Source organism: Salvelinus sp. IW2-2015, linkage group LG5, assembly GCF_002910315.2.
Source record: "Salvelinus sp. IW2-2015 linkage group LG5, ASM291031v2, whole genome shotgun sequence".
In the NCBI taxonomy this organism is placed as follows: Eukaryota; Metazoa; Chordata; class Actinopteri; order Salmoniformes; family Salmonidae; genus Salvelinus; species Salvelinus sp. IW2-2015.
The window spans coordinates 12056414-12083796 of NC_036844.1; the positions used below are offsets into that span (position 1 = coordinate 12056414).

Consider the following 27383-nt stretch of genomic DNA (forward strand, 5'->3'; position numbering starts at 1 on the left):
TCAACCTTGCGCTCTCCTCTGACTCCGTCACACACAGACACTAGTGATTTCAGCCCTCTACTGATTATTCTACTGATTTCACCTTTGTTTAAACCACAAGAATCTCTTTAGGTTGAAAAACTATTTTTCGAGATAGAACCTGGCTAGAAACTTACTAAAGACGTGGGATGAAGAGGAGAGTTAGGGTGGGAGATGCACCCTGATGCGCCCACTCTGTCGTCAGACTGTGAGGACAAAACGGATTATTGCTACAACCTAGAAAACATATCATTGATTGTGATTATTGGTATGTTATTAATCACTGTTAATTCTTTGTTTTCTGCCCTGCATCTCTCATATAGTGATGTCCACCTGCTCTGAGGCGGGGGAGAATGAAAGGGAGAGGAGGAGAGGAAGGCACTTCCAGCAAGTGTGCTACTACTGGCACACAGATCTTCTCCTCACACACTGGCTTTACCGACTCGCCCACTAGGTGGCACCACATCCCCTGTCAGACAGGTAAGAGTCAGTGGCTGTCCCCGAAATCTGTCTTGCCTACTACTTACTAAAATAACATACCGTGTACTAATAGTACTACATACTATTTAGAACGTACTTTTAAGTAAAAACGTATGCATTAAGTAACAAATATCAATATACTTCTCATTCATACTGAGAAGGCGTCATCTAATGCACAATCCCGCTTGTTCGCCGCAATTTGTTTATTGTTGTCAAACACGTGAGTGTGAAAAGACAATTCTCTTCCTCAAAGGTGTGCAGCGAATTCTACTTGATGAAAAGCCGGAATGACATCCTGGCATTTGAATAATAATCCATTTTCGAAATTTCACATAGCCTATTATAAAACGTTCTATTTTCGAATACATAAAAAGCCTACCATTTAGAACTCAAGCAGCGTACGGGTATTCGGGCACGGCCACTGGCTGCCTTACAAATTACATGACACCCTGTTATTCCCCATACGGTGCAGTTTAAAATAGCTGATGATAATTTAGGATTACTATGAAATCATACTATGACATAAGGAGGTCATATGTGCTCATGACAAGTCTTACATTACTGTATCATAACGTATTGTATGTTTTGGCTGTAGTGTTACATTACTTGCAGACAGCAAATGAGCAACGCATAAACTGGAGTGTATCTGTGAATCGACTTTGCTCTCGCTGAATCAGCTGGCTGTCAGTCAAGTGGTGGTGGGTAGGTTTGGCTAATCAGCACAGCCAATTCAGAGCCTCTCCCGCACCAACAGGACACACCCCTCTTCCGCACAAATACCCACCATCAAAGTAGTGAAGTAAACACACACACACAGCACATGCACATAACTTGTGTATACCTCTGTACACACGTTATGTACACTCTGCACCTCACACATCGCACACACAAACAACTACAGCTATAACACTTGTTTTGTTGACATTTCAGATGAAAATACCTTTTTTCCAGACAAATGAAACATGCACAGCAAAAATTGTGTGCAGGAATAATTTGGTCCAATAACATTACTAGTATCTTGTGGATACCATGATCGCACATATAAACAATCTAAAACATATATTTCTAATGTTCTACAATAAATGTGAATTTCCACGAAAAGGGTTGTCAAGTTTCCGGAATTTCAAAACCCTCCACAGACACAAACCTGACAAGTTGGCAATATATAAACACAAGAAGTGTGCTTGGAAATGGGGGAGTTTTTGTTCCTGCCTCATATGTTCAGGAATTACACTTTATTACAGTAAAGTAGACTAGAGTTTCTCAACCCTGCACACACATACAATGTTATCAACAGAGTTATCAACATAACTTTGAGTGACGTAGTCCTCTCTGTCGCCAGCCCCCTTTATAACCCTGGGTGTGGGACAGCATAAAGAGGAGCACTCGAGCTACGCAGAACAGTCAGTTCTTTAAGACTACGCAGAACATTCTAGTCTTTTGCAGAATATATAATAAGAATGAAGGAAGTTCTAGCCTTGCTACTGCTGTCTCTGTGCTGCTGCCTGTCCAGGGGACTGGGTGATAATCGGGACAGTGAGGGGTACCAGGGGACTGGGGCTAGTCTAGCTGTCTGTCTTCCCGACACCTGTGCCCTGTTCAGGGAACTTGCAGCCATGAAAGAGAGACTAGGAACCATGGACCAGACGCAGGCTGCCCTGAAGGAAAGTTTTGGGGCCATGGGACAGAAACTGGGAGCTGTGGAGACCAAGCTACAGGGCAGTGAGAGTCAGGTGGAGGAGCTGAAGAAAGTGAATACAGGTAAGTAGCACAGAGATGTAACAAGCAAAGCATTCTGTGAAGTGTTATACAGCTTCATACACTTATTCTTATTTCATTTATTTGAACTTTGTCTTATTGATTACTATTTTGAATACGATTCCCATAGGGCGGCGCACAATTGGCCCAGCGTTGTCCGGGTTTGGCCGTTGTAGGCCGTCATTGTAAATAATAATTTGTTCTTAACTGACTTGCCTAGTTAAATAAAGGTACCATTTTTTTAAATGATAATAATAATAATAATTTGTTGAGCCTTTACTACCCTGTAATGTTGAGGTTTTATTATGAAATCTTTTCTGTTATTACAGCTCAAGAGGAAGAACTGAAAGCCTTGAAGAAGAGCTTATCAACTGGTAAGAGCAAGGTTCCACTCTGCCTCAAAGTGGCATCTATCTATTTATGATCTTCTTGATATCTACTTGATTGTTCGTTCATTAATTCATTAATTCATTCCCCAGCCCAGCCAAAGGTGGCCTTCTCTGTAGCTCTCAGAGACTCTGGCAGTGGGAATATTGGACCTTTCACCACCAATACCCCTTTACAGTACAAAAGAGTCTTCTCCAACACCGGCAGTAGCTACAATCCTGCTACAGGTACGGTGTGTGTGTGTGTGCGTGCGTGCGTGTGCGTGAGTGCGTTGTCAATCAAGTAGTGTTATTTATCTCCCTTCATAGGCATCTTCACAGCCATGGTCAGAGGGATGTACTGCTTCCGCTACTCCATGTACAGCAACAACTCTGGCCGTCCCAACTCTGTCGTGTCTCTGATGAAGAACAGTGAGCTGCTGGTTACTACATGGAACACTGATGACAGTATGAATGTCCACGAAAGCGCGAGCAACGCAGCGGTAGTACAATTGGAGGTGGGAGACAGTGTTTACATCCAGCTCTGGGCTAACAGGGTCCTCTATGATGACAGTAATAACTATAACACCTTTACTGGGTTCCTACTGTTCACCGTGTAACAACACTAGTTGATTTAACTGAGGTTTTGTAAAAATTTGAATTGATTGACAAGATATTCATTTGGCCACACAGTATAGGTTTTCAAACAAATACATCATAACTGTATAAGAGTGAAACGAAATAAAAGTGAATTGGCTTACTGTATTTTATCTGGTGGTTTTCTGGCCCCTTCCTGACTAATGTGTTGAAACAGATCTATTTGGATCTGTACATTTCTCCTGAGGCCACTAGCTAGGGCATTACCTAATGTAATATTATGACAGGGTATTAGTGTGCTGCTGGTCCCTGTGCTGTGACAGTCAGTTGACACCATGGAAATCCTGTGGGCTGAGCTGCTCGCTGCTGCTGCCAGAGAGGCTGAATCAACGACACAACGTCTAAACAACAGGCCCACTGCGGCCAAGGCCATTGTCTTACCTTTGTACTGACGTTGTGTGTGTGTCCTGTGGATGCGCGTACACACGTCATATATCACCACAGAGGAGCCATAATGACAAGCTGCAGGAACACTGAATGCATATAGTCGCTGGTGAAAGTCTACACACCCCTTGCGCAGTCTTCACATTTTGCTGCCTTCAAAATAAATCTTTAAAGGGATTCAATTCGATTTTTTCCCCCCTACTAATATACACAACCTACTCCACATTATCAAAGTAGAAGAAAAATTATAAACCCCCCCCCCCACACACAAAAAATAATGTCTATATTACGTATGTCGTCACACCCCTGTGTTAATACTTGGTGGAAGCACCTTTGGCAGCCATTACAGCTAGGAATCGTTTTGAATACGATTCTGCCAACTCTTAGGGCAACATAAACTCAGCAAAAAAAAGAGACGTCCTCTCGCTCTCAACTGTGTTTATTTTCAGCAAACTTAACATGTGTAAATATTTGTATGAATATAACAAGATTCAACAACTGAGACATAAACTGAACAAGTTCCACAGATATGTGACTAACATAAATGGAATAATGTGTCGTTGAACAAAGGGGGGTCAAAATCAAAAGTAAGTCAGTATCTGGTGTGGCCACCAGCTGCATTAAGTACTGCAGTGCATCTCCTCCTCATGGACTGCACCAGATTTGCCCGTTCTTGCTGTGCGATGTTACCCCACTCTTCCAAAAATGTACCTGCAAGTTCCTGGACATGTCTGTGGGGAATGGCCCTAGCCCTCACCCTCTGATCCAACAGGTCCCAGACGTGCTCAATAGGATTGAGATCCAGGCTCTTCGCTGGCCATGGCAGAACACTAACATTCCTGTCTTTCAGGAAATCACGCACAGAACGAGCAGTATGGCTTGTGGCATTGTCAAATCCGACCATCACCCCTGCCTTGAGTCAAAACTGCAACTCGTCAGTGAAGAGCACTTTTTGCCAGTTCTGTCTGGTCCAGCGACGGTGGGTTTGTGCCCATAGGCGACATTGTTGCCAGTGATGTCTGGTGAGGACCTGCCTTACAACAGGCCTACTAGCCCTCAGTTCAGCCTCTCTCAGCCTATTGCGGACAGTCTGAGCACTGATGGAGGGATTGTGCGTTCCTGGTGTAACTCGGCCAGTTGTTGTTGCCATCCTGTACCTGTCCCGCAGGTATGATGTTCGGATGTACCGATCCTGTGCAGGTGTTGTTACACGTGGTCTGCCGCTGCGAGGATGATCAGCTGTCCGTCCTGTCTCCCTGTAGCGCTGTCTGAGGCGTCTCACAGTACAGACAATTTATTGCAATTTATTGCCCTGGCCACATCTGCAGTCCTCATGCCTCCTTGTAGCATGCCTAAGGCACGTTCACGCAGATGAGCAGGGACTCTGGGCATCTTTCTTTTGGTGTTTTTCAGAGTCAGTAGAAAGGCGTCTTTAGTGTCCTAAGTTTTAATAACTGTGACCTTAATTGCCTACCGTCTCTAAGCTGTTTGTGTCTTAACAACCGTTCCACAGGTGCATGTTCATTCATTGTTTATGGTTCATTGAACAAGCATGGAAAACAGTGTTTAAACCCTTTACAATGAAGATCTGTGAAGTTATTTGGATTTTTACGAATTATCTTTGAAAGACAAGGTCCTGAAAAAGGGACGTTTCTTTTTTTTGCTGAGTTTATATCCATTGTTTTTGTCAAAATTTCTCATGTTTTGTCACGGCCGTCAAAAGGAGGAGACCAAGGCGCAGCGTTGTATGCGTACATTCTTCTTTAATATAAGAATGAACACTGAACAAAACGAACCGTGAAGCTATACAAATGAGTGCTGACAGGCAACTACACATAGACAAGAACCCACAAACACCAAAGGGAAAATGACTACCTAAATATGATCCCCAATCAGAGACAACGATAAACAGCTGCCTCTGATTGGGAACCATATCAGGCCACCATAGACATATAAATCACCTAGACCTACAACAACCCTTGACATACAAAAGCCCTAGACAATACAAAAACTGACGTCACACCCTGACCTAACCAAAATATAAAGAAAACAGAGATATCTCAGGTCAGGGCGTGACATGTTTAGTCAATTTGGTTGGGAATCATTGATGGACAGTGATATTCAAACCTTGTCTCTGATTTTCAATCAGATTTAAGTCAGGACTGTGACGGGCACATTCAGGAACACTCAACAACAATTGGAAAGCCATTCTGGTGTGTCTTTGGCACTCAAATTTGCGTAATTGTCCTGCTGAAAATTGTAATTCCATCCCAGGGTTTTCAGAAGAACACGGTGGATTTTCCTCTAACTTTTTACCTGGGCTTTGCTCCTCATATTTATTTTGATCCTGACAAACTCCCCAGTGTCTGCAGGTGATAAGCATACCCATAAAATGATGCTGCCACGACAATATTTGAAAATACAGACGATCAACAACATTGCATTCACTCCTCACTACTGGCCTGTATGACAAAGTGAAAAGAAGGAGACCTGTGTTAATAAAATCCACTCCAAATAATAAATTATGTTTGCATCGAGGACGTTAAGTAATACTGCAAGACAACACAGCAAAGAAAGTACATTTTTGGCCTAAATGAAAAACTACAGGTTTGGGCCTGTAATACTCAAGGCAGACTGGTGGACAAAAAAGGGATTGATTCCACCAGTTAGCAGGGTATTGAGGAAGAGAGACCCTTCACCAATGGAGATTAAAACCATGTATCTCTTTCTTTCTCTCTCTGGCCCCCATGGAGCAGCAATCTAAGGCCATCTCCAAACAACACAAAAGAGATGAAGAGAAAATTAGAACGAGAGATGAGGAAAGAGTCACTGACAGGGACCGTAGAGCGATCACACACACGATGGTATTGTAGATGTGCTGGTGTGTCATCTTTCTCTTCCTGCAGTGATGTAGCCCAGACTGATACAGATCAGCGAGATGGTTAAAAGATACTGAAAAGAGTATAATCAGCACGTTACATTTCAGCCGTACCTACATTATTCCCATGTCTTCAAACCTTTTATTCTATCTAGTTTAAAACATTCCCTTTTTATGCCGGTTGTACTTACATATTGGTTCTTATACCAGATATTGTTCATTGTGTGTGTGTGTGTGTGTGTGTGTGTGGATCCAGGGGGGAAAGAATCATTTGTGTCCCTTGCCCTGGTCAGACATTGAAGTAATATTGGCCAAACATTCCTCTCAACATTGATGGAGATGTGGAAATTACTATCAAGAATCCATAATGTATGAGTCCACAGAAACGGATCTGATTGGCTAGTCTGAGTGGACAGAAGGCAAATTATGGTTTGTTCAGAATTGGGGGCAATATTTCCAGCCTGGCTTTCCCATGTCACCATAGCAGCCATCCCCAGCCTCTGCCCCTCCCCCCACACGGACATACACAAACACACACCTGTCCCTACATGCTCACCTCCCTCCCCAAGGGAAATGCTATACTTGTCCCTGTCTGACCGACCGGCCGCTCCGCTTGGCTTGTCGCACTAGCAACGGCCTGCCCGTTGCCAACGGCAGCAGAGGATAAATAAAGTGTGTGTGTGGGATGAGGATGAATGAGGCCGACAAACAGCCTTGCCATCGTCAGTAAACAGAGAGAGAGAGAGGGATAAACACAGGGCTGAAAAGTGCAGGAGCAAGACAGAGAAGGGGGGGGGGGTATGTTGCTGAAGATGAGGATATTATAAATGGCTGTATTTCCTGTCTCTACTGCTGTGTCGTATACAATACACATAATACATTAAGGAGGTACAACGGAAAGGGAGATTCCACTACATTTTTCTAGAAATTAGGCAGATGCCATGGCTATAGAAATCTAACCCAGCTGCTCCCAAATAGATGATGTAATCCAGTTGCATTTTCACATAATGATGAGGATGGCTGGCTGTAAATTACAATGAGAAGAAAGTTTGAAGTGCTCTTATTCACTGTGGTGTGCTATGCAGACATAGATTATCCCAACTGTTTTTTCTCACTACCTGGGATTCTGACTGGGTAACATTTGGTGTTTTCATATTGGGCAATGAGGCCACATGCACGCAACACACACACACACACACACACACACACACACACACACACACACACACACACACACAGTGCAACAAGGTTTTATTTCATCCCTCTGTCTTGCCAAGTCAGTCATCGTGTCAGTGTGCCTATGCAGGATTACTGCCACAGCTGTTGTACCTTACTGAGATCCAAAAATACACACACAAACAAACACACACGCTTTCAACTACAGTAAAAACAAAGCGCTGATAACCGAATGAGAACATCTCACACGGACGGAGAAGATGGACAGTAACGCTCACGTTCCTGCTCAAGGATGTGGACTCACTCACCATCAATGATTACATCAACAACAAAACAGCACCATCCCAGCAGTGTGAGAACTAAATAATATCTCTTAGGAGTAAGGGGCATAAGAAGTGTCTGAGGAGGGTTGGTGTGAGGTTCTCCTCCATGCTGTGATTGTTTAGGCAGTGTTAAAGAACCCTGAACACCCGCTGGGTGTGAGTCATTGAGCAGGAGGAGTGTGTGAACACACACACACACACATACACACTGGGCCCAACAGCCAGCAAATGAGGAATATGCAATAAGAGTGGGGGTGTGATTGAATCAACCTGCTGCCTTTTGGCTCCCAGCTCTTGACTCACAGCCCATAACTGAATAACAATGCCAGGGAGTCCAGGGTGATTTGCAACTCATGGTGATTGATTCAGATTCTTACTCTCATCCACTCTACTACTACTCAGCAGGTAATTTACGAGCGCTCCCATTGGCTATACTATCAGTATCAGTACTATCAGTATTATTCGATTTTGGGAGGTTTTTTAGTGGCACAAAAACTAGAGCTGACTTCAGAATTTGGAGAGGTGATGTGTCTCGCTCTTCTACCATGAACTCTGGCCTGAAAATAGTTTTTGGATTGCAAACATTCACTCTGGCTTGCACTGCTCCTCTCTCTCTCTCTCTCTCTCTCTCTCTCTCTCTCTCTCTCTCTCTCTCTCTCTCTCTCTCTCTCTCTCTCTCTCTCTCTGTCTTCCCCCCTCTCAATTCAATTCAAAGGGTATTATTGGCATGGGAAATATACATTATGTTTACATTGCCGAAGCAAGTGAAATACATAAACAAAAGTGAAATAAACTATTTAAAAAATGCACAGTAAACATAATACTCACAAAAATTCCAAAGGAATAGAGACATTGCAAATGTCATATTATGGCTATATACATACAGTGTTGTAATGATGTGCCAATAGTTTTGATTTAAATTTGATTTGAAGTACAAAAGGTAAAATAAATAAGCATAAATATGGGATGTATTTACAATGGTGTTTGTTCTTCACTGGTTGCTTTTTTCTTGTGGCAACGGGTCACAAATCTTGCTGCTGTGATGGCACACTGGTATTTCACCCAATAGAGGCAGCAGTTTTCCAACATTTGATTTGTTTTCAAATTATTTTTGGGTCTGTGTAATCTGAGGGAAATATCTGTCTCTAATATGGTTATACATTTGGCAGGAGGTTAGGAAGTGCAGCTCAGTTTCCACCTAATTTTGTAGGCATAGCCTGTCTTCTCTTGAGAGCCAAGTCTGCCCACGGTGGCCTCTCTCAATAGCAAGGCTATGCTCACTGAGTCTGTACCTAGTCAAAGCTTTCCTTAATTGTGGGTCACTCACAGTGGTCAGGTATTCTGCCACTGTGTACTCTCTGTTTAGGCCAAATAGCATTCTAGTTTTTGTTCATTCTTTCCCATGTGTCAAATAATTATATTGTAGTTTTCTCATTATTTGGTTGGGTCTAATTGTGTTTTTGTCCTGGGGCTCAGTGGGGTCTGTTTGTGTTTGTGAACAGAGCCCCAGGACTTGCTTAGGGGCTTGCTTAGGGGACTCTTCTCCAGGTTCATCTCTCTGTAGGTGATGGCTTTGTTATGGAAGGTTTGGGGATCACTTCCTTTTAGGTGGTTGTAGAATTTAACGGCTCTTTTCTGGATTTTGATCATTAGCATGTATCGTCCTAATTCTGCTCTGCATGCATTAATTGGTCTTTTACGGTGTACACAGATTATATTTTTGCAAAATTCTGCATGCAGAGTCTCAATTTGGATCTCAGACCTCACAACCATGAAGGGCAATGGGTTCTATAACTGACTCAAGCATTTTTAGCCAGATCCTAATTGGCAGGTTGAATTTTATGTTCCTTTTGATGGCTTAGAAGGCCCTTCTTGCCTTGTCTCTCAGATCGTTTACAGCTCTGTGGAAGTTACCTGTGGCACTGATGTTTAGGCTGAGGTATGTATTGTTTTTTTTGTATGCTCTAGGGCAACAGTGTCTAGATGGAATTTGTATTTGTTGTCCTGGCAACTGGACCTTTTTTGGAACAGCATTAGCTTTGTCTTACTGAGATTTACTATCAGGGCTCAGGTCTGACAGAATCTGTGCAGAAGATCTCGGTGCTGCTGTAGGCCCTCCTTGGTTCGGGACGTAAGCACCAGATCATCAGAAAAGAGTAGACATTTGACTTCAGATTCTAGTAGGATCAGGCCGGGTGCTGCAGACTGCTATAGTGCCCTCGCCAATTTGTTGATGTATGCAGTGCATTCGGAATGTATTCAGAAATGGAATGTATACAACCGGTGTATAACTTACAGTGAAATGCTTACTTACAAGCCCCTGACCGACAATGAAGTTTCAAAGAAAAATGTATTATAATAAAATAAAAAATACATATAAGAATGAGATATAAAAGTAACAAGTAATTAAAGAGAAGTATTAAAATAACAATAGCAGAACTATATACAGGAGGGTACCAGTACAGAGTCAATGTGCAGGGGGCACCAGTAAGTTGAGGGAATACAGTGGGGCAAAAAAGTATTTAGTCAGCCACCAATTGTGCAAGTTCTCCCACTTAAAAAGATGAGAGAGGCCTGTAATTTTCATCATAGGTACACTTCAACTATGACAGACAAAATGAGGAAAAAAAATCCAGAAAATCACATTGTAGGATTTTTTATGAATTTATTTGCAAATTATGTGGGCAATAAAGTATTTGACTTCACCTACAAACAAGCAAGATTTCTGGCTTCACAGACCTGTAACTTCTTCTTTAAGAGGCTCCTCTGTCCTCCACTCGTTACCTGTATTAATGGCACCTGTTTGAACTTGTTATCAGTATAAAAGACACCTGTCCACACCTCAAACAGTCACACTCCAAACTCCATATGGCCAAGACACCGAAAACAAAATTGTAGACCTGCACCAGCTGGAAGACTGAATCTGCAATAGGTAAGCAGCTTGGTTTGAAGAAATCAACTGTGGGAGCAATTATTAAGGAATGGAAGACATACAAGACCACTGATAATCTCCCTCGTATCTGGGGCTCCACACAAGATCTCACCCCGTGGGGTCAAAATGATCACAAAACGTGTGAGCAAAATCCAGAACCACACGGGGGGACCTAGTGAATGACCTGCAGAGAGCTGGGACAAAGTAACAAAGCCTACCATCAGTAACACACTACGCCGCCAGGGACTCAAATCCTGCAGTGCCAGACGTGTCCCCCTGCTTAAGCCAGTACATGTCCAGGCCGTCTGAAGTTTGCTAGAGAGCATTTGGATGATCCAGAAGAAGATTGGGAGAATGTCATATGGTCAGATGAAACAAAATATAACTTTTTGGTAAAAACTCAACTCGTCGTGTTTGGAGGACAAAGAATGCTGAGTTGCATCCAAAGACACCATACCTACTGTGAAGCATGGGGGTGGAAACATCATGCTTTGGGGCTGTTTTTCTGCAAAGGGACAGGACGACTGATCCGTGTAAAGGAAAGAATCAATGGGGCCATGTATCGTGAGATTTTGAGTGAAAACCTCCGTTCCATCAGCAAGGGCATTGAAGATGAAACGTGGCTGGGTCTTTCAGCATGACAATGATCCCAAACACACCGCCCGGGCAACGAAGGAGTGGCTTTGTAAGAAGCATTTCAAGGTCCTGGAGTGGCCTAGCCAGTCTCCAGATCTCAACCCCATAGAAAATCTTTGGAGGGAGTTGAAATTCCATGTTGCCCAGCAACAGCCCCAAAACATCACTGCTCTAGAGGAGATCTGCATGGCGGAATGGGCCAAAATACCAGCAACAGTGTGTGAAATCCTTGTGAAGACTTACAGAAAACGTTTGACCTCTGTCATTGCCAACAAAGGGTATATAACAAAGTATTGAGATAAACTTTTGTAGGTGACCAAATACTTATTTTCCACCATAATTTGCAAATAAATTCATTAAAAATCCTACAATGTGATTTCCTGGATTTTTTTCCCTCATTTTGTCTATCATAGTTGAAGTGTACCTATGATGAAAATTACAGGCCTCTCTCATCTTTTTAAGTGGGAGAACTTGCACAATTGGTGGCTGACTAAATACTTTTTTGCCCCACTGTATGTACATGTGGGTAGAGTTATTAAACTGACTATGCATAGATGACAACAACAGAGAATAGCAGCGGTGTAAAAGGGGGGGGGCACTGCAAATAGTCTGGGTAGCCATTTGATTAGATGTTCAGGAGTCTTACGGCTTGTGGGTAGAAGCTGTTTAGAAGCCTCTTGGACCTAGAAGCCTCCTGGCGCTCCGGTACCGCTTGCCGTGCGGTAGCAGAGAGAACAGTCTATGACTAGGGTGGCTGGAGTCTTTGACAATTTTTAGGGCCTTCCTCTGACACCGCCTGGTATAGAGGTCCTGGATGGCAGGAAGCTTTGCCCCTGTGATGTACTGGGCCGTAAGCACTACCCTCTGTAGTACCTTGCGGACGGAGGCCGAGCAGTTGCCAAACCAGGCAGTGATGCAACCAGTCAGGATGCTCTCGATGGTGCAGCTGTAAAACCTTTTAAGGATCTGAGGACCCATGCCAAATCTCCTGAGGAGGAATAGGTTTTGTCGTGCCCTCTTCACAACGGTCTTGGTGTGCTTGGACCATGTTAGTTTGTTGGTGATGTGGACACCAAGGAACTTGAAGCTCTCAACCTGCTCCACTACAGCCCCGTCGATGAGAATGGGGGAGTGCTCGGTCCTCTTTTTCCTGTAGTCCACAATCATCTCCTTTGTCTTGATCACATTGAGGGACAGGTTGTTGTCCTGGCACCACATGGCCACCACCTCCCTATAGGCTGTCTCATCATTGTCGCTGATCAGGCCTACCACTGCTGTGTCATCGGCAAACTTAATGATGGTGTTGGAGTCGTGCCTAGCCGTGCAGTCATGAGTGAACAGGGAGTACAGGAGGGGACTGAGCCCCTGTGTTGAGGATCAGCGTGGCGGATGTGTTGTTACCTACCCTTACCACCTGGGGGCGGCCCGTCGGGAAGTCCAGGATACAGTTACAGAGGGAGGTGTTTAGTCCCAGGGTCCTTAGCTTATTGATGAGCTTCGTGGGCACTACGGTGTTGAACGCTGAGCTGTAGTCAATGAATAGCATTCTCACATAGGTGTTCCTTTTGTCCAGGTGGGAAACGGCAGTGTGGAATAGAGATTGTGGATCTGTTGGGGCGGTATTCAAATTGGAGTGGGTCTAGGTTTTCTGGGATAATGGTGTTGATGTGAGCCACGACCAGATTTTAAAGCACGTCATGCCTACAGACGTGAGTGCTACGGGTCGGTAGTCATTTAGGCAGGTTACCTTAGTGTTTTTGTGCACAGGGACTATGGTGGTCTGCTTGAAACATGTTGGTATTACAGACTCGGATAGGGACAGGTTGAAAATGTCAGTGAAGACACTTGCCAGCTGGTCAGCGCATGCTCAGAGTACACGTCCTGGTTATCCGTCTGGCCCTGCGGCCTTTTGAATGTTGACATGTTTAACTTCTTGACGCTAGGAAGCAGAATCTTTATGTTTGGAAAAAGAACGTTCCCAATGTAAACGGCCTATTTCTCAGGCCCAGATGCTAGAATGTGCATATAATTGACAGATTAGGATAGAAAACACTCTAAAATTTCAAAAACTATCAAAATATTGTCTGTGAGTATAACAGAACTGATTTTGCAGGCAAAAACCTGAGGAAATCCAACCCGGAAGTGCCTCTTATTTTGAAAAATCCCTGTTCCATTGCCTGCCTATCCTCCATTTAAAGGGATATCAACCAGATTCCTTTTCCAATGGCTTCCACGGGTTGTGAACAGGCTTTAGACATAGTTTCAAGCTTTTATTCTGAAAAATTTGCGAGATTTATCAAATCGCGTCAGTGGATAGCCAGATGTCCTTTGATTAGTTAGCCCCGTGTGGCTCAGTTGGTAGAGCATGGCGCTTGCAACGCCAGGGTTGTGGGTTCATTCCCCACGGGGGGACCAGGATGAATATGTATGAACTTTCCAATTTGTAAGTCGCTCTGGATAAGAGCGTCTGCTAAATGACTTAAATGTAAAATTAGTTCTTGCGCGCGAAAGTGGTAGCTCAATATTTCTTTCTCTATTGTATTGAATAGTTTACCGTCCGGTTGAAATATTATCGATTATTAATGTTAAAAATAACCTGAAGATTGATTATTAAAACGTTTGACATGTTTCTATGAACTTTACAGATACTATTTGGAATTTTCATCTGCCCTTCATGACCTGCCTGAGCCTGTGGATTTCTGAACATAACGCGCCAAACAAATGGAGTTTTTTTTATATAAAAATAATCTTTATCGAACAAAAGGAACATTTACTGTGTAACTTCGAGTCTCGTGAGTGCAAACATCCGAAGATCATCAAAGGTAAGCGATTCATTTTATTGCTTTTCTGACTTTCGTGACCAATCTACATTGCTGCTAGGTGTTTGTAATGTTTTGTCTAGTGATCGATAAACTCACACAAACGCTTGGATTGCTTTCGCTGTAAAGCATATTTTCAAAATCTGACACGACAGGTGGATTAACAACAAGCTAAGCTGTGTTTTACTATATTGCACTTGTGATTTCATGAAATTAATTTTTTTTTTTGAATTTGGCGCTTTGAATTCAGCGGTTGTTGATGAAAATGATCCCGCTAAAGGGATCCGTGCGCCAAGATGCGCTCTCCGCAGCCTTATTCACATCGGCTGCGGAGAGCATGATCACACAGTCTTCTGGAACAGCTGATGCGCTCATGCATGTTCCAGTGTTATTTGCCTCGAAGCGAGCATAGAAGTAGTTTAGCTCGTCTGATAGGCTCGTGTCACTGGGCTGCTCTCGGCTGGGCTTCCCTTTGTAGTCTGTAATGGTTTGCAAGCCCTGACACATCCGACGAGAGTCAGAGCCGGTGTAGTACGATTCGATCTTAGTCCTGCATTGACGCTTTGCCTGTTTGATGGTTTGTCGGAGGGCATAGCTGGATTTCTTATGAGCTTCTGGGTTAGAGTCCCGCTCCTTGAAAGCGGCAGCTCTAGCATTTAGCTCAGTGTGGATGTTGCCTGTGATCCATGGCTTCTGATTGGGGTATGTACGTACGGTCACTGTGGGTACGACGTCATCGATGCACTTATTGATGAAGCCAATGACTGATGTGGTGTACTCATCAATGCCATCGGAGGAATCCCGGAACATATTCTAGTCTGTGCTAGCAAACCAGTCCTGTAGCTTAGCATCTGCTTCATTTGACCACTTTTGGCAGCGATTACAACCTCGAGAGTTCTTGCGTATGACGCGACAAGCTTGGCATATCTGTATTTGGGAGTTTCTCCCATTCTCTGCAGATCCCGTCAAGCTCTATCAGGTTGGATGGGGAGCATCGCTGCATGGCTATTTTCAGATCTCTCCAGAGATGTTCGATCGGGTTGTGTTCGATCGGGTTCAATGTTCGATCGGCTCTGGCTGGGCCACTCAAAAACATTCAGAGACTTGTCCCGAAGCCACTCCTGTATTGTCTTGGCTGTGTGCTTAGGGGCGTTGTCTGGTTCGAAGGTGAACCTTTTCCCCAGTCTGGGGTCCTGAGTGCTCAGGAACAGGTTTTCATCAAGGATCTCTCTGTACTTTTCTCTGTTCACCTTTCCCTCGATCCTGACTAGTCTCCCAGTCCCTGCCGCTGAAAAACATCCCCACAGCCTAATGCTGCCACCACCATGCTTCACCATAGGGATGATGCCAGGTTTCCTCCAGACATGACGCTTGGCATTCAGGCCTGAGAATTCAATCTTGGTTTCATCAGACGAGACAATCTTGTTTCTCATGGTCTGAGAGTCCTTTAGGTGCCTTTTGGTAAACTCCAAGCGGGTTGTCATGTGCCTTTTCCTGATTGCTCAGTTTGGCCGGGCGGCCAAATCTAGGAAGAGTCTTGGTGGTCCCTGACGTCGCCGCGTTCGTCGCCGCCTGCACTATCTGTGCACAGAATAAGACTCCCCGGCAAACTCCGGCTGGCCTCCTTCAACCACTTCCTGTCCCTCACCGTCTCTGGTCACATATATCCGTGGACTTTGTCACTGGTCTCCCCCCGTCTGATGGCAACACCGTTATCCTTACAGTGGTGGACAGGTTTTCCAAAGCCGCCCATTTCATTCCTCTCCTCAAGCTACCCTCAGCCAAGGAGACGGCCCAGCTCTTGGTGCAGCACGTCTTCCGGATCCATGGACTTCCAGTGGACATGGTCTCCAACCGGGGTCCTCAGTTCTCGTCACGGTTCTGGAAGGCGTTCTGAAAGCTCATTGGGTCGTCGGCCAGCCTCTCCTCCGGGTTCCACCGCCAGTCTAATGTCAAGTCGGAGAGAGCCAATCAGGACCTGGAGACTCTTTGTTGCGTTATCTCCACCAACTCCACCACCTGGACCCAGCCCTCATCGCTGAGTTCCACCGCCGGCACTACAGTCAACCAGGTATGCAGCCAGGTAGGACACCAGATGGCTTCCCTTGAGGAGGGGGGTACTGTCACACCCTGATCTGTTTCACCTGTCTTTGTGCTTGTCTCCACCCCCCTCCAGGTGTTGCCCATCTTCCCCATTATCCCCTGTGCATTTATACCTGTGTTCTCTGTTTGTCTCTTGCCAGTTCGTCTTGTCTTGTCAAGCATACCAGTGTGTTTTTTGTACTCCTGTTTTCTTGAGCCCCTGTTTTCTAGTTATCCCAGTTTTTATCATTCTGCCTGCCCTGATCCTGAGCCTGCCTGCCACTCTGTACCTTACGGACTCTGCCCTGGACCACTGACCTTTGTCTGCCCTTGACCTGTCATTTGCCTGCCCCCTGTTTTATAAATAAACGTATGTTATTCAAACTGTAGGCATCTGGGTCTTACCCTGAGTCGTGATAATTATGGGGTATTGTGTGTAGATTGTTGAGGAAAACATTTATTTTGATCAATTTTAGAATAAGGCTGTAACGTAACAAAATGTGGCAAAAGGAAAGGGGTCTGAATATTTTCCAAATGCGCTGTATGTTGAAGGTGGGGCTCAAGCTGCATTCCTGTCTCACCCAATGGCCCTTATTCACACACGCATAATAACATGGTGTCAGAAATGAACCCAAAGCCAAGCGTTACGGAATGCTTGGGTTGTGCCGTGGGGGAGATCTTCGTGGGCTATACTCGGCCTTGTCTCAGGATGGTAAGTTGGTGGTTGGAGATATCCCTCTAGGGATTCTAAAAATTCTCTCCCTCTTTTTCTCTCTTTCTTTCTTTCTTTCTTCCTCTCTCTCGGAGGTCCTGAGTCCTAGGACCATGCCTCAGGACTACCTGGCCTGATGACTCCTTGCTGTCCCCAGTCCAACTGATCGTGCTGCTGCTCCAGTTTCAACTGTTCTGCCTGCGGCTATGGAACCCTGACCTGTTCACCGGACGTCCTACCTGTCCCAGACCTGTTGTTTTCAACTCTCTAGAGACCGCAGGAGCGGTAGAGATACTCTTAACGATCGGCTATGAAAAGCCAACTGACATTTACTCCTGAGGTGCTGACTTGCTGCACCCTCGACAACCACTGTGATTATTATTATTTGACCCTGCTGGTCATCTACGAACATTTGAACATCTTGGCCATGTTCTGTTATAATCTCCACCCGGCACAGCCAGAAGAGGACTGGCCACCCCTCAAAGCCTGGTTCCTCTCTAGGTTTCTTCCTAGGTTCTGGCCTTTCTAGGGCATTTTTCCTTGCCACTGTGCTTCTACACCTGCATTGCTTGCTGTTTGGGGTTTTAGGCTGGGTTTCTGTACAGCATTTTGTGACATCAGCTGATGTAAGAAGGGCTTTATAAATAAATTTGATTGATTGATGTGGATAATGTAGTCGCTGTCAGATAAACGCAAACAAGTGGAACAAATGAGCGAGGACGAAGAGCCTGCAATGTCTCAGTCAAATTCCGGTGCCTAGAGCCATGGACATGCCTAGCGCCAGGTGAGCTCCACCTGGTGGTGGATGAGTCTGTTAGACCAGTTCAACAGCTTCTCCGCTGAATCCCCATTCCACTTAAGGAAAAGATACTAAAGGCTGTTGATTCAATGGAGGAACAGGATGTCATTATGAAGGTCACCAAACCTACTAAGTGGATAAGCTACATGGTTGTGGTGGAAAAGCCTGGCAAAATAAGAGTCTGCCTTGATCCAAGTGCCCTGAACAAAGCCTTATGTAGGGCACATTACCAAATGCCTACCAAGCATGGCAAAAGCAAACATCTTTTCGGTTATAGATGCAAAACATGGGTACTGGCAGGTACGTTTGGATGAAGAGAGTAGTTACCTCACCACATTTTGGATCCCCAATGGTAGATACCAGTAGACGAGGTTACCTTTTGGAGTGAAACCAGCTGCAGAGGAATATCAGCTCAGGCAACATGATGCCCTTCAGGGACTACCAGGAATAAGCGTCAAAGCTGATGACATCCTGGTGTACGGCTGTGGTGCTACAATGGAAGAAGCAGTGCAGGACCATGACCACAACCTGACTCAGGTCTTACAAAGAGAAAGGGAGATGAATCTACAACAGTGGTAGGCTTGATTACCAACAACAACGAGACGGCCTATAGGGAGGAGGTGAGGTCCCTCGGTGTGTGGTGTCAGGAAAACAACCTCTCACTCAATGTCAGCAAAACAAAAGAGATGATCGTGGACTTCAGGAAACAGCAAAGGGAGCACCCCCCTATCCACATTGACGGGACAGCAGTGGAAAAGGTGGAAAGTTTTAAGTTCCTCTGTGTACATATCACCGACACACTGAAACGGTCCACGCACACAGACATTGGGGCTGAAAAAATGTGGCTTGTCACCGAAAACCCTCACTAACTTTTACAGGTGCCCAATCAAGTGCATCCTGTCGGGCTGTATCACCACCTGGTATGGCAACTGCACCGCCCACAACCGTAGGGCTCTCCAGAGGGTGTTGCAGTCTGCACAACGCATCACCGAGGGCAAACTACCTGCCCTCCAGGACATCTACAACACCTGATGTCACAGGAAGGCAAAAAAGATCATCAAGGACAATAACCACCCAAGCCACTGCCTGTTCACCCCGCTATCATCCAGAAGGCGAGATCAGTACAGGTGCATCAAAGCTGGGACAGAGACATTGAAAAACAGCTTCCATCTCAAGGCCATCAGATTATTAAACAGCCATCACTAGCACAGAGGCGGCTGCCTACCTACAGACTTGATATCATTGGCCACTTTAATAAGTGGAACACTAGTCACTTTAATAATGCCACTTTAATAATATTTACATATCTCGCATTACTTATCTCATGTATATACTGTATCCTACACTACCTATTGCATCTTAGCCACTCTGTCATTGCTCATCCGTATATTTTATATTTACAGTATATATTCTTATCCCATTCCTTTACTTGATTGTGTATATTAGGTTTTGTTGGGGAATTTGTTAGATATTACCTGTTAGATACTGCTGCACTGTCAGATCTAGAAGCATAAGCATTCCGCTACACTCGCAATAACATCTGCTAACCATGTGTATGTGACCAATAAAATTTGATTTGATTTGAATAAAGACAAAGTTAACATCAGGCTCTCAAGTATTACATACATGGGACATCTTTTGACAGACCCCAAGAATGTGGAGGCAGTACAGCAAATGCGGCCACCTACAGATGCAAAAGCAGTGCAGCGACTGCTTGGTTTTGTAAATGACTTAGCGAAATTCTTACCTCATCTGTCTGATGTATGTGAGCCATTGCGTCGGCTGACCAATAAAGATGTGCTGTGGGCATGGCTTCCTCAACATGATGCTGCATTGGAGCAAATCAGGAAATTGGTGAGCAACCGACCAATACTGAGGTACTATGACCTCTGAGGAAGTGACCCTCAAATGTGATGCAAGTGACAAAGGCCTAGGTGCAGCGTTCCTGCAAAAGGGGCAGCCCGTTGCATTTGCTTCAAGGACATTGACACCCATGGAGAAAGGATATGCACAAATTGAAAAGGAGTGCCTAGTCATAGTGTTAACCTGTGACCGTTTTGATCAATACCTTCATGGTAGGGACTTTATCACGGTGCACACTGATCACAAGCCACTTGAGGTTATCTTCAAAAAACCTCTTCTGTCTGCCCCGAAGTGACGTCAAAGGATGATGCTAAAGCAGAAAGGAATAGAGCTTCACATTGCAGATTTCTTGTCTAGAGCAGCACTACCAACAAGTCACCCGCAATATCGGACAAATTAGACGGTATATGCTGTACAAGCTGAGTTTGATGATGTGAACCATGCTACAGATCAAAACATCTCCCCGCAGACACGGGATGCTATCAAAGCTCATTCAGCAGAGGAGAAAGACTTCTCAAATGCATCAGTCTTTTATCCTAAGAGGCTGGCCGGACACAAGAAAGAGTACGCCCATCCTGGTGAGGGACTGTTGGACATACAGAGACGAACTCACAATGCAGGAAGAGGTCGTCTACAAAGGCGACAGGGTGGTAGTGCCAGAAACTCTACGCCCAATGATTCTGTCTCGTATCCATGCAGGGCACTCAGGGGTCGAAGCCAGTCTCAGGAAAGCCAGAGACTCAGTATTCTGGCCCAACATGACCCAAGAAATTAAACATTTTGTGGCAGTGTGCAGCATATGTAATGCTAATCTACCAAAGCAGCAAAAGGAAACGCTGCACCCACATGACGTACAGTACCAGCACGTCATTGGTCGAAAGAGGGAATAGATCTGTTCACAGTAAAGAACGTTCCTTTTCTGATTATAGTGGACTACTATTCAGATTTTTGGGAGGTGGAGAAAGTGATTGACACAACAGCCGCTTGCATCATCGACTGTTATAAGCAGCAGTTTAGCAGTAGATATGGCATACCTGACAGTGGTATAGTGACGGATAATGGGCCCCAGTTCACGAGTCAAGACTTTGCTTTGTTTATCAAAAGCCTGGGAGTTCCATCATGTGCCCTCTTCACCATACCACAGTCAGAGTAATGGTCAGGCGGAGGTCAGCAGTGAAAATAGTAAAGACTCATCACAAATGCCCCACCAGGGCAGTTCTCTGCCGACCGTGCCTCCACAATTTCAGGAGGCTGTGGAAGAGGAAGGAGAGGCCCTAAGGCTCCCAGAGGTGCCCAACATCCCAGAGGTGCACAATATGCTACTAGTGCGACACACTAGGACAAGGGTGAACATAAGACCGCCCCTTCGGTACGGGGACTATGTCCCTTAAGAGATTTTTAAAAAAAAACTTTTGTTTTGGTTTTAATTAAGTGTTGATAAGGTAAATAGGTATTTTCAGTGTGTTATTAAAATGGTATGAAGTGCTCGAGCTAATTATACATGAAAAGGAAAATGTTAAGATAAATGGGCATAATGCCAACCCAGAGATGGCGCTATTGGGGCACCTATCTAAGATATATAAACAGGTGCATTATGAGTGTTTGATTAGGATGTCGTGACCTGTAACATGTAATACCTGAGTAAAGGATTATGCAGTGGTGTAAAGTACTCAAGTAAAAATACTTTCAAGTACTACTTAAGTCATTTTGTTTGGTATCTGCACTTTACTATTTTTACTTTTTACAACTTTTACTTTAATACATTCCTAAAGAAAATAATGTTTTTTTTACTCCATACATTTTCCCTGACCCCAAAAAGTACTCGTTACATTTTGAATGCTTAGCAGGACAGGAAAATGGTCAAATTCAAGCACTTAGAGAGAGAACATCCCTGATCATCCCTACTGCCTCATCTGGCAGACTCACTGCAAAAATGCTTTGTTTGTAAATTATGTCTGAGTGTTGGTGTGCCCCTGGCTAGCCATAATTTAATAAAGATAATGGTGCCATCTGGTTTGCTTAATATAAGGAATTTGAAATGATTTATACTTTCTTTTGATACTTAAGTATATTTAAAACAATACTTTGACTTTTACTCAAGTAGTATTTTACTGGGTGACTTTCACTTGAGTCATTTTCTATTCCAGTTTCTTTAATTTTTTTCAATTCAACTTTTTCAAAACTCGCCACAGTCTGCATTACCAACATGCATATTGGGGAAACAGTTAATCTCACATCCAAAACTCACTCAAACCACCAAAACTCGTCATACAAGTCTCAAAATAAGCTTGTTCGACCATAACGCTGACAACAATTCTCACTCATAAAACATGCATCACTCATATCACACTGACCTACAACACACTACATAAATGAACTTCTCATAGCATTACATAAATGAACTTCTCTTTGAAGTTTGAATGATTTTTCACATAAATCAGTAAAGTATATGTAACAAGAATGAATCAGAAATGCAGCAATTTGTTTCAATAGCCTTTATTTGTTCTATATCTTCGCAAATAGTAATTTACTTGTGAAAAATAAAAAGTAAAAAATAAAAAATCCTGAAATTCCAGGGCTGCAATAATTACAAAAAAACCATCAACATGTATAGTATAATCACTCATACTGTACAGTACTGTGAGGGTTCTAGTTCTCATCAACATGTAGTATAATCACTCATACTGTACAGTACTGAGAGGGTTCTAGTTCTCATCAACATGTATAGTATAACACTCATATTGTACAGTACTGTGAGGGTTCTAGTTCTCATCAACATGTAGAGTATAATCACTCATACTGTACAGTACTGTGAGGGTTCTAGTTCTCATCAACATGTATAGTATAACACTCATACTGTACAGTACTGTGAGGGTTCTAGTTTATCATCAACATGTAGAGTATAATCACTCATACTGTACAGTACTGTGAGGGTTCTAGTTCTCATCAACATGTATAATATAATCACTCATACTGTACAGTATTGTGAGGGTTCTACTTCTCATCAACATGTATAATATAATCACTCATACTGTACAGTATTGTGAGGGTTCTAGTTCTCATCAACATGTATAATATAATCACTCATACTGTACAGTATTGTGAGGGTTCTAGTTCTCCCTCTCTCCTGCATTTGGTCACAAGTTCTCATCAACATTACATTGTTTGTCTTCTCTGGCGATGCATCTTTGAAAGTATCTTCTGGAATGTCTAATCCAACCCTGGCAGTCTTCAGGAGAAATGTCTTCACACCCCACATTCATGTCCAGTGAGGACATCTGGTCATGTGGATGGTGGTCATAAACCTTCCACCTCCACGCAGAGAAAAACTCCTCTATGGGGTTTAGGAAGGGGGAGTATGGAGGTAGGAATAGAACTGACATCCTGGGATGTGCAGCAAGCCAGTCTGACTGCAGCAGAGTGGTGGAATGCCACATTATCCCACACAGCAATAAAGGTAGGGGAGTTTCTTGCCCCTCTCTCCTCAGCTGGCACAAGTTGATTATGCAGGTCATCCAGAAAAGAAATGAGCCTCTCTGAATTGTAGGGGCCAATGAGTGGTTTGTGTAACAGCAAACGGTCATTGGACAGTGCTGCACACATGGTGATGTTAGCGCCTCTCTGGCCTGGGACATCCACGGTTGCTCTCTGTCCAATCACATTTCTTACCCTGCGGCGTTTTTGCCAGGTTGAATCCAGCTTCATCCACAAAGATGGCAAACGGCAAACTGCACATACAGTCATCTCCATTACTCTCTAAAATACATTCATACCTTACATTATGCATAGCTGTGTATGTACCCTGTTTGGTTATTGAACAGACATCTTACCTGGACATATTGATACCGGACTTCTTTCACACGTTCACCGTTTCTCCCAAAGGGTTCAGTGTACAACTGCTTCATTCTTATTTTATGTTTCTCTGGGACTCTGGCAACTGTCGTTGTGCTGACCGTATTCACATTCCCAAAAGTGATATTGTCTGCCTGCCAGCACTCTGTCCTGAATTTCCCACAGTTTTATTTTATTGTTGCCAATTACCATGTCAACAATGTCAATTTCCTGCGCATCTGATAATATTCTTCCTCTCCCTCCTGTGGGAGGCAACCTTTGGATCCTACTGAAAAACACAAAACAATCAATATATTTCAAAATGTCAGTACATGTAAAAATGTGAACATACTGTATTGTACTGTAATATGTAGTTCAATTATCTTTGAAGGATGCACATCTCACCTGTTGTTTTGCCAGAAAATACTAACTTTTGACTGCTGCAGATTTGGTTGCACCCTTAAACCGGCCTCTCTCAAAGAGAGACCATGGTTTACAACATGGTCAATAATTGTGGCCCTTATCTCATCAGTGACCACCGCTCTTGGTCTTCCTCTCCTTTGTCCTCCACGCATTCTCCCTCTCCCTGCCACTCTTCTTTCCCCAACAACCTGTCTTCCTTGATCCATGTTTCCAAACTAAATCATTCCGAAGCCGTCCTCTTTTGTCTGTATGGTAATGAGACTTAAAACAGGACAGGTAAGGTTTTCAGCTGAAATTGCAATCAGCTGTGTTCGGAATGATTCAATTTTCTGCTGAGATTTTCTATATGTTTCAATCTGGTTACTGCAGAAATGCACGACATTTTCCATCATTCTGTTTTGAATGTGTTTTTAACAGTTTTGGAAACAGTGTGTTAGCGTTTGAAAACATGTGCATCAAATATATAGTTTTGCAGTTTTGACCAATGCATCTTAGAAATTGAAATAAACTGTAACATATCTTTACTTTTACTCAAGTATGACAATTGGGTACTTTTACTACCACTGTGATTATGCTTGCATTTTACCAAACTCTCTGACGTGAGTTATCCACATAAGTATAATAACACTAACGTTGCTAATTTATGCTGAGCTTTGCCTGGAATCCACAGAGCTGGAGGTAATCTGCTGCTTCCTGTGAAGAGGGATGGTATTGTTGTTTGGCTAACAGAGGTGTGTGTGTGTGTGTGTGTGTGTGTGTGCATGGTGTGTGGGTTGTGTGTGTGTGTGTGTGTGTGTGTGTGTGTGTGTGTGTGTGTGTGTGTGTGTGTGTGTGTGTGGTGTGTGTGTGTGTGTGTGTGTGTGTTCAGCAAAGGGAGGTCTTGTGGTTTCCTCTCACGGGTCTCATGATCGCACTGAGCTCCAAGTCAGAGCCATGGAACCCATGACACAGTTACATGGTGACCTGCTAGTAGTGGAGAATGCCCTCAGGCTCAGAACTAGGATCAGTCACCCTCTCTAAATGCCCATTTTAAATCCACAAAACTGACCCTAGCAGTGGTTTATGGCTAATTTAAACACAACACGTACACACACTTGGCTGCATAACCACTGTATATACCACTGTGATATACATATGGTTCTAAGTAAAAGAAATCAGAGGGACCCATCTAGCTGAGCCATTCTGGAAATCATAGCATAGCATAGGCCATCTCATCTCAGACTGGAGGAGAGAATAAGGACAGGTATATCACTCAGGCATGTGTGTGTGTGACAGGGAGAGCAGCCCAGCCGAGCGAGCATGGATTGTCACATGACTGTGACTTATACTTAAAAATCTCCTTTGAGTCAGCTCATGTGTTCTTACTAATATGACTGGTGGAGTGAGGGAGGGACAGAGAGGGAGGGGGTGCGACAAGAAGATGAATGAAGTTGGGGCTTTGGGGATGTCATTGACGGTTAGAGGGGGGCTTTAAGAATTGAGTAAGGGATGTTGTCGGTGGGTAGGCTATTTGTGTGTGTGTGTGTGTGTTGTGTGTGTGTGTGTGTGGTGTGTGTGTTGTGTGTTGTGTGTGTGTGTGTGTGTGTTGTGTGTGTGTGTGTGTGTGGGTGTGTGTGTGTGTGCGTGTGTGTGTGTGTGTGTTGTGTGTGTGTGCTTCTACATCTGCATTGCTTGCTGTTTGGGGTTTTAGGCTGGGTTTCTGGATAAGCACATGTGACATCTGCTGATGTAAAAAAAAGCTTTATAAATAAAATGTGACTGGTTGATTATGATTACTAGGCCACATAAATCACTATTTTCCCACTTATATGACAACACAGATATTATACAGGTAGGTGTAAGTTTCCTCAGTGGGGTCTGTTCTAATGGGTTGTTTCTGAAACACATACACACTAATCTACTTGTCATCAACAAATAGTGGTGTACTGTTCCATTCACACCAGACATACTGATCTCAAGTGACATTTTAATTTACAAAACCTGTTTGTTCATTGAGATGATAGCAAATAGCTAACTAGGGCTTGACCCTTGATCAGGGACCCTCTGGGATAGTCATTCCCACCTGTGCCATGAAAATCAGACCTCTTGGCAGAATGTTTGTTTGTCTGTCCTATAATAGACACATAAGATCAAAGGAGCATGGCATGTAATGAGAAATAATGCATATATAGTCAATGACATGATATGCCATGCTATTAGCCATATCTATTGATCACTGCAGCTGTACATAGCCCATTGAGTGTCTGCTGCCAACACAATGACTCAACTCTAGCCACTTTATAATGGAAAAATTGATGTAATAAATGTTTCACTAGCCACTTTAAACAATGCACTTTCTATAATGTTTACATAACCTACCTTACTCATCTCATATGTATATACTGTACTCTATACCATCTACTGCATCTTGCCATGCCGTTCGCCATCACTCATCATATATTTTATGTACAATTCTTATTCATCCTTTACACTTGTGTGTATAAGCCGTAGTTGTTGTGAAATTGTTAGGTTAGATTACTTGTTAGATATTACTGCATGGTCGGAACTAGAAGCACAAGCATTTCGCTACACTCGCAATAACATCTGCTAACCATGTGTATGTGACAAATAACATTTGATTTGATTTGTAAATAGCCCTTCCAACTACCTACCTCATCCCCATATTGTTTTTATTTACTTTGTTCCTCTTTTGCACACCAGTATGTCTACTTGCACATCATCATCTGCACATCTATCATTCCAGTGTTGATTTGCTAAATTGTAATTACTTCGCTACTATGGCCTATTTATTATCCTTACTCCATTTGCACACACTGTATATAGATTTTTCTATAGTGTAATTGACAGTACTTTTGTTGAGCCTGTGTTGTTGTTTTTTGTCGCACTGCTTTGCTTTATCTTGGCCAGGTCGCAGTTTTAAATGAGAATTTGTTCTCAACTGGCCTACCTGGTTAAATAAATGTGAGAAAAAATAAATAATAATAATAATTACTATATGTTGTACACGAAGGAGGGGCTTGCTTTATTTTTCGGGAATAGTTTAAGTGACGTCACCCCAGCAGCCAGCGCCCCTTCTACCCAAGCCCTAACACGCTCTCCACTCGAATTCTACAGGCGTGTGCATGGTGCTTGGTAGAGCTGTCAGCCGCAATATAAATACATATCTACTGGTATAGAGCGTTTTTTTTGTCGTAGTAAAGTAGGGATTACATTACCAAATCAGTTAGAAGATCGACATTCTTTATTT

The 27383-nt window shown here is 43.6% G+C and overlaps 1 protein-coding gene across 1 annotated transcript; it reads left to right on the forward strand.

Moving 5' to 3' along the window:
• The first annotated feature begins 1874 nt into the window (after positions 1-1874).
• Positions 1875-3386, forward strand: LOC111963627 (complement C1q-like protein 2). Its single transcript, XM_023987145.2, has 4 exons — positions 1875-2259; positions 2586-2630; positions 2736-2870; positions 2952-3386. Exons 1-4 carry the CDS (start codon positions 1959-1961, stop codon positions 3239-3241), a joined length of 771 nt encoding a protein of 256 aa, XP_023842913.1. The 5' UTR covers positions 1875-1958; the 3' UTR covers positions 3242-3386.
• The last annotated feature ends 23997 nt before the right edge of the window (positions 3387-27383 follow it).

Excerpts from the sequence above, each read along its gene's own strand:
- LOC111963627 (XM_023987145.2), top strand. The coding sequence starts at position 1,959 with ATGAAGGAAGTTCTAGCCTTGCTACTGCTGTCTCTGTGCTGCTGCCTG. Across the intron at positions 2,260-2,585 it reads GCTGAAGAAAGTGAATACAG|CTCAAGAGGAAGAACTGAAA; the intron begins GTAAGTAGCACA and ends CTGTTATTACAG. Across the intron at positions 2,631-2,735 it reads GAAGAAGAGCTTATCAACTG|CCCAGCCAAAGGTGGCCTTC; the intron begins GTAAGAGCAAGG and ends TTCATTCCCCAG.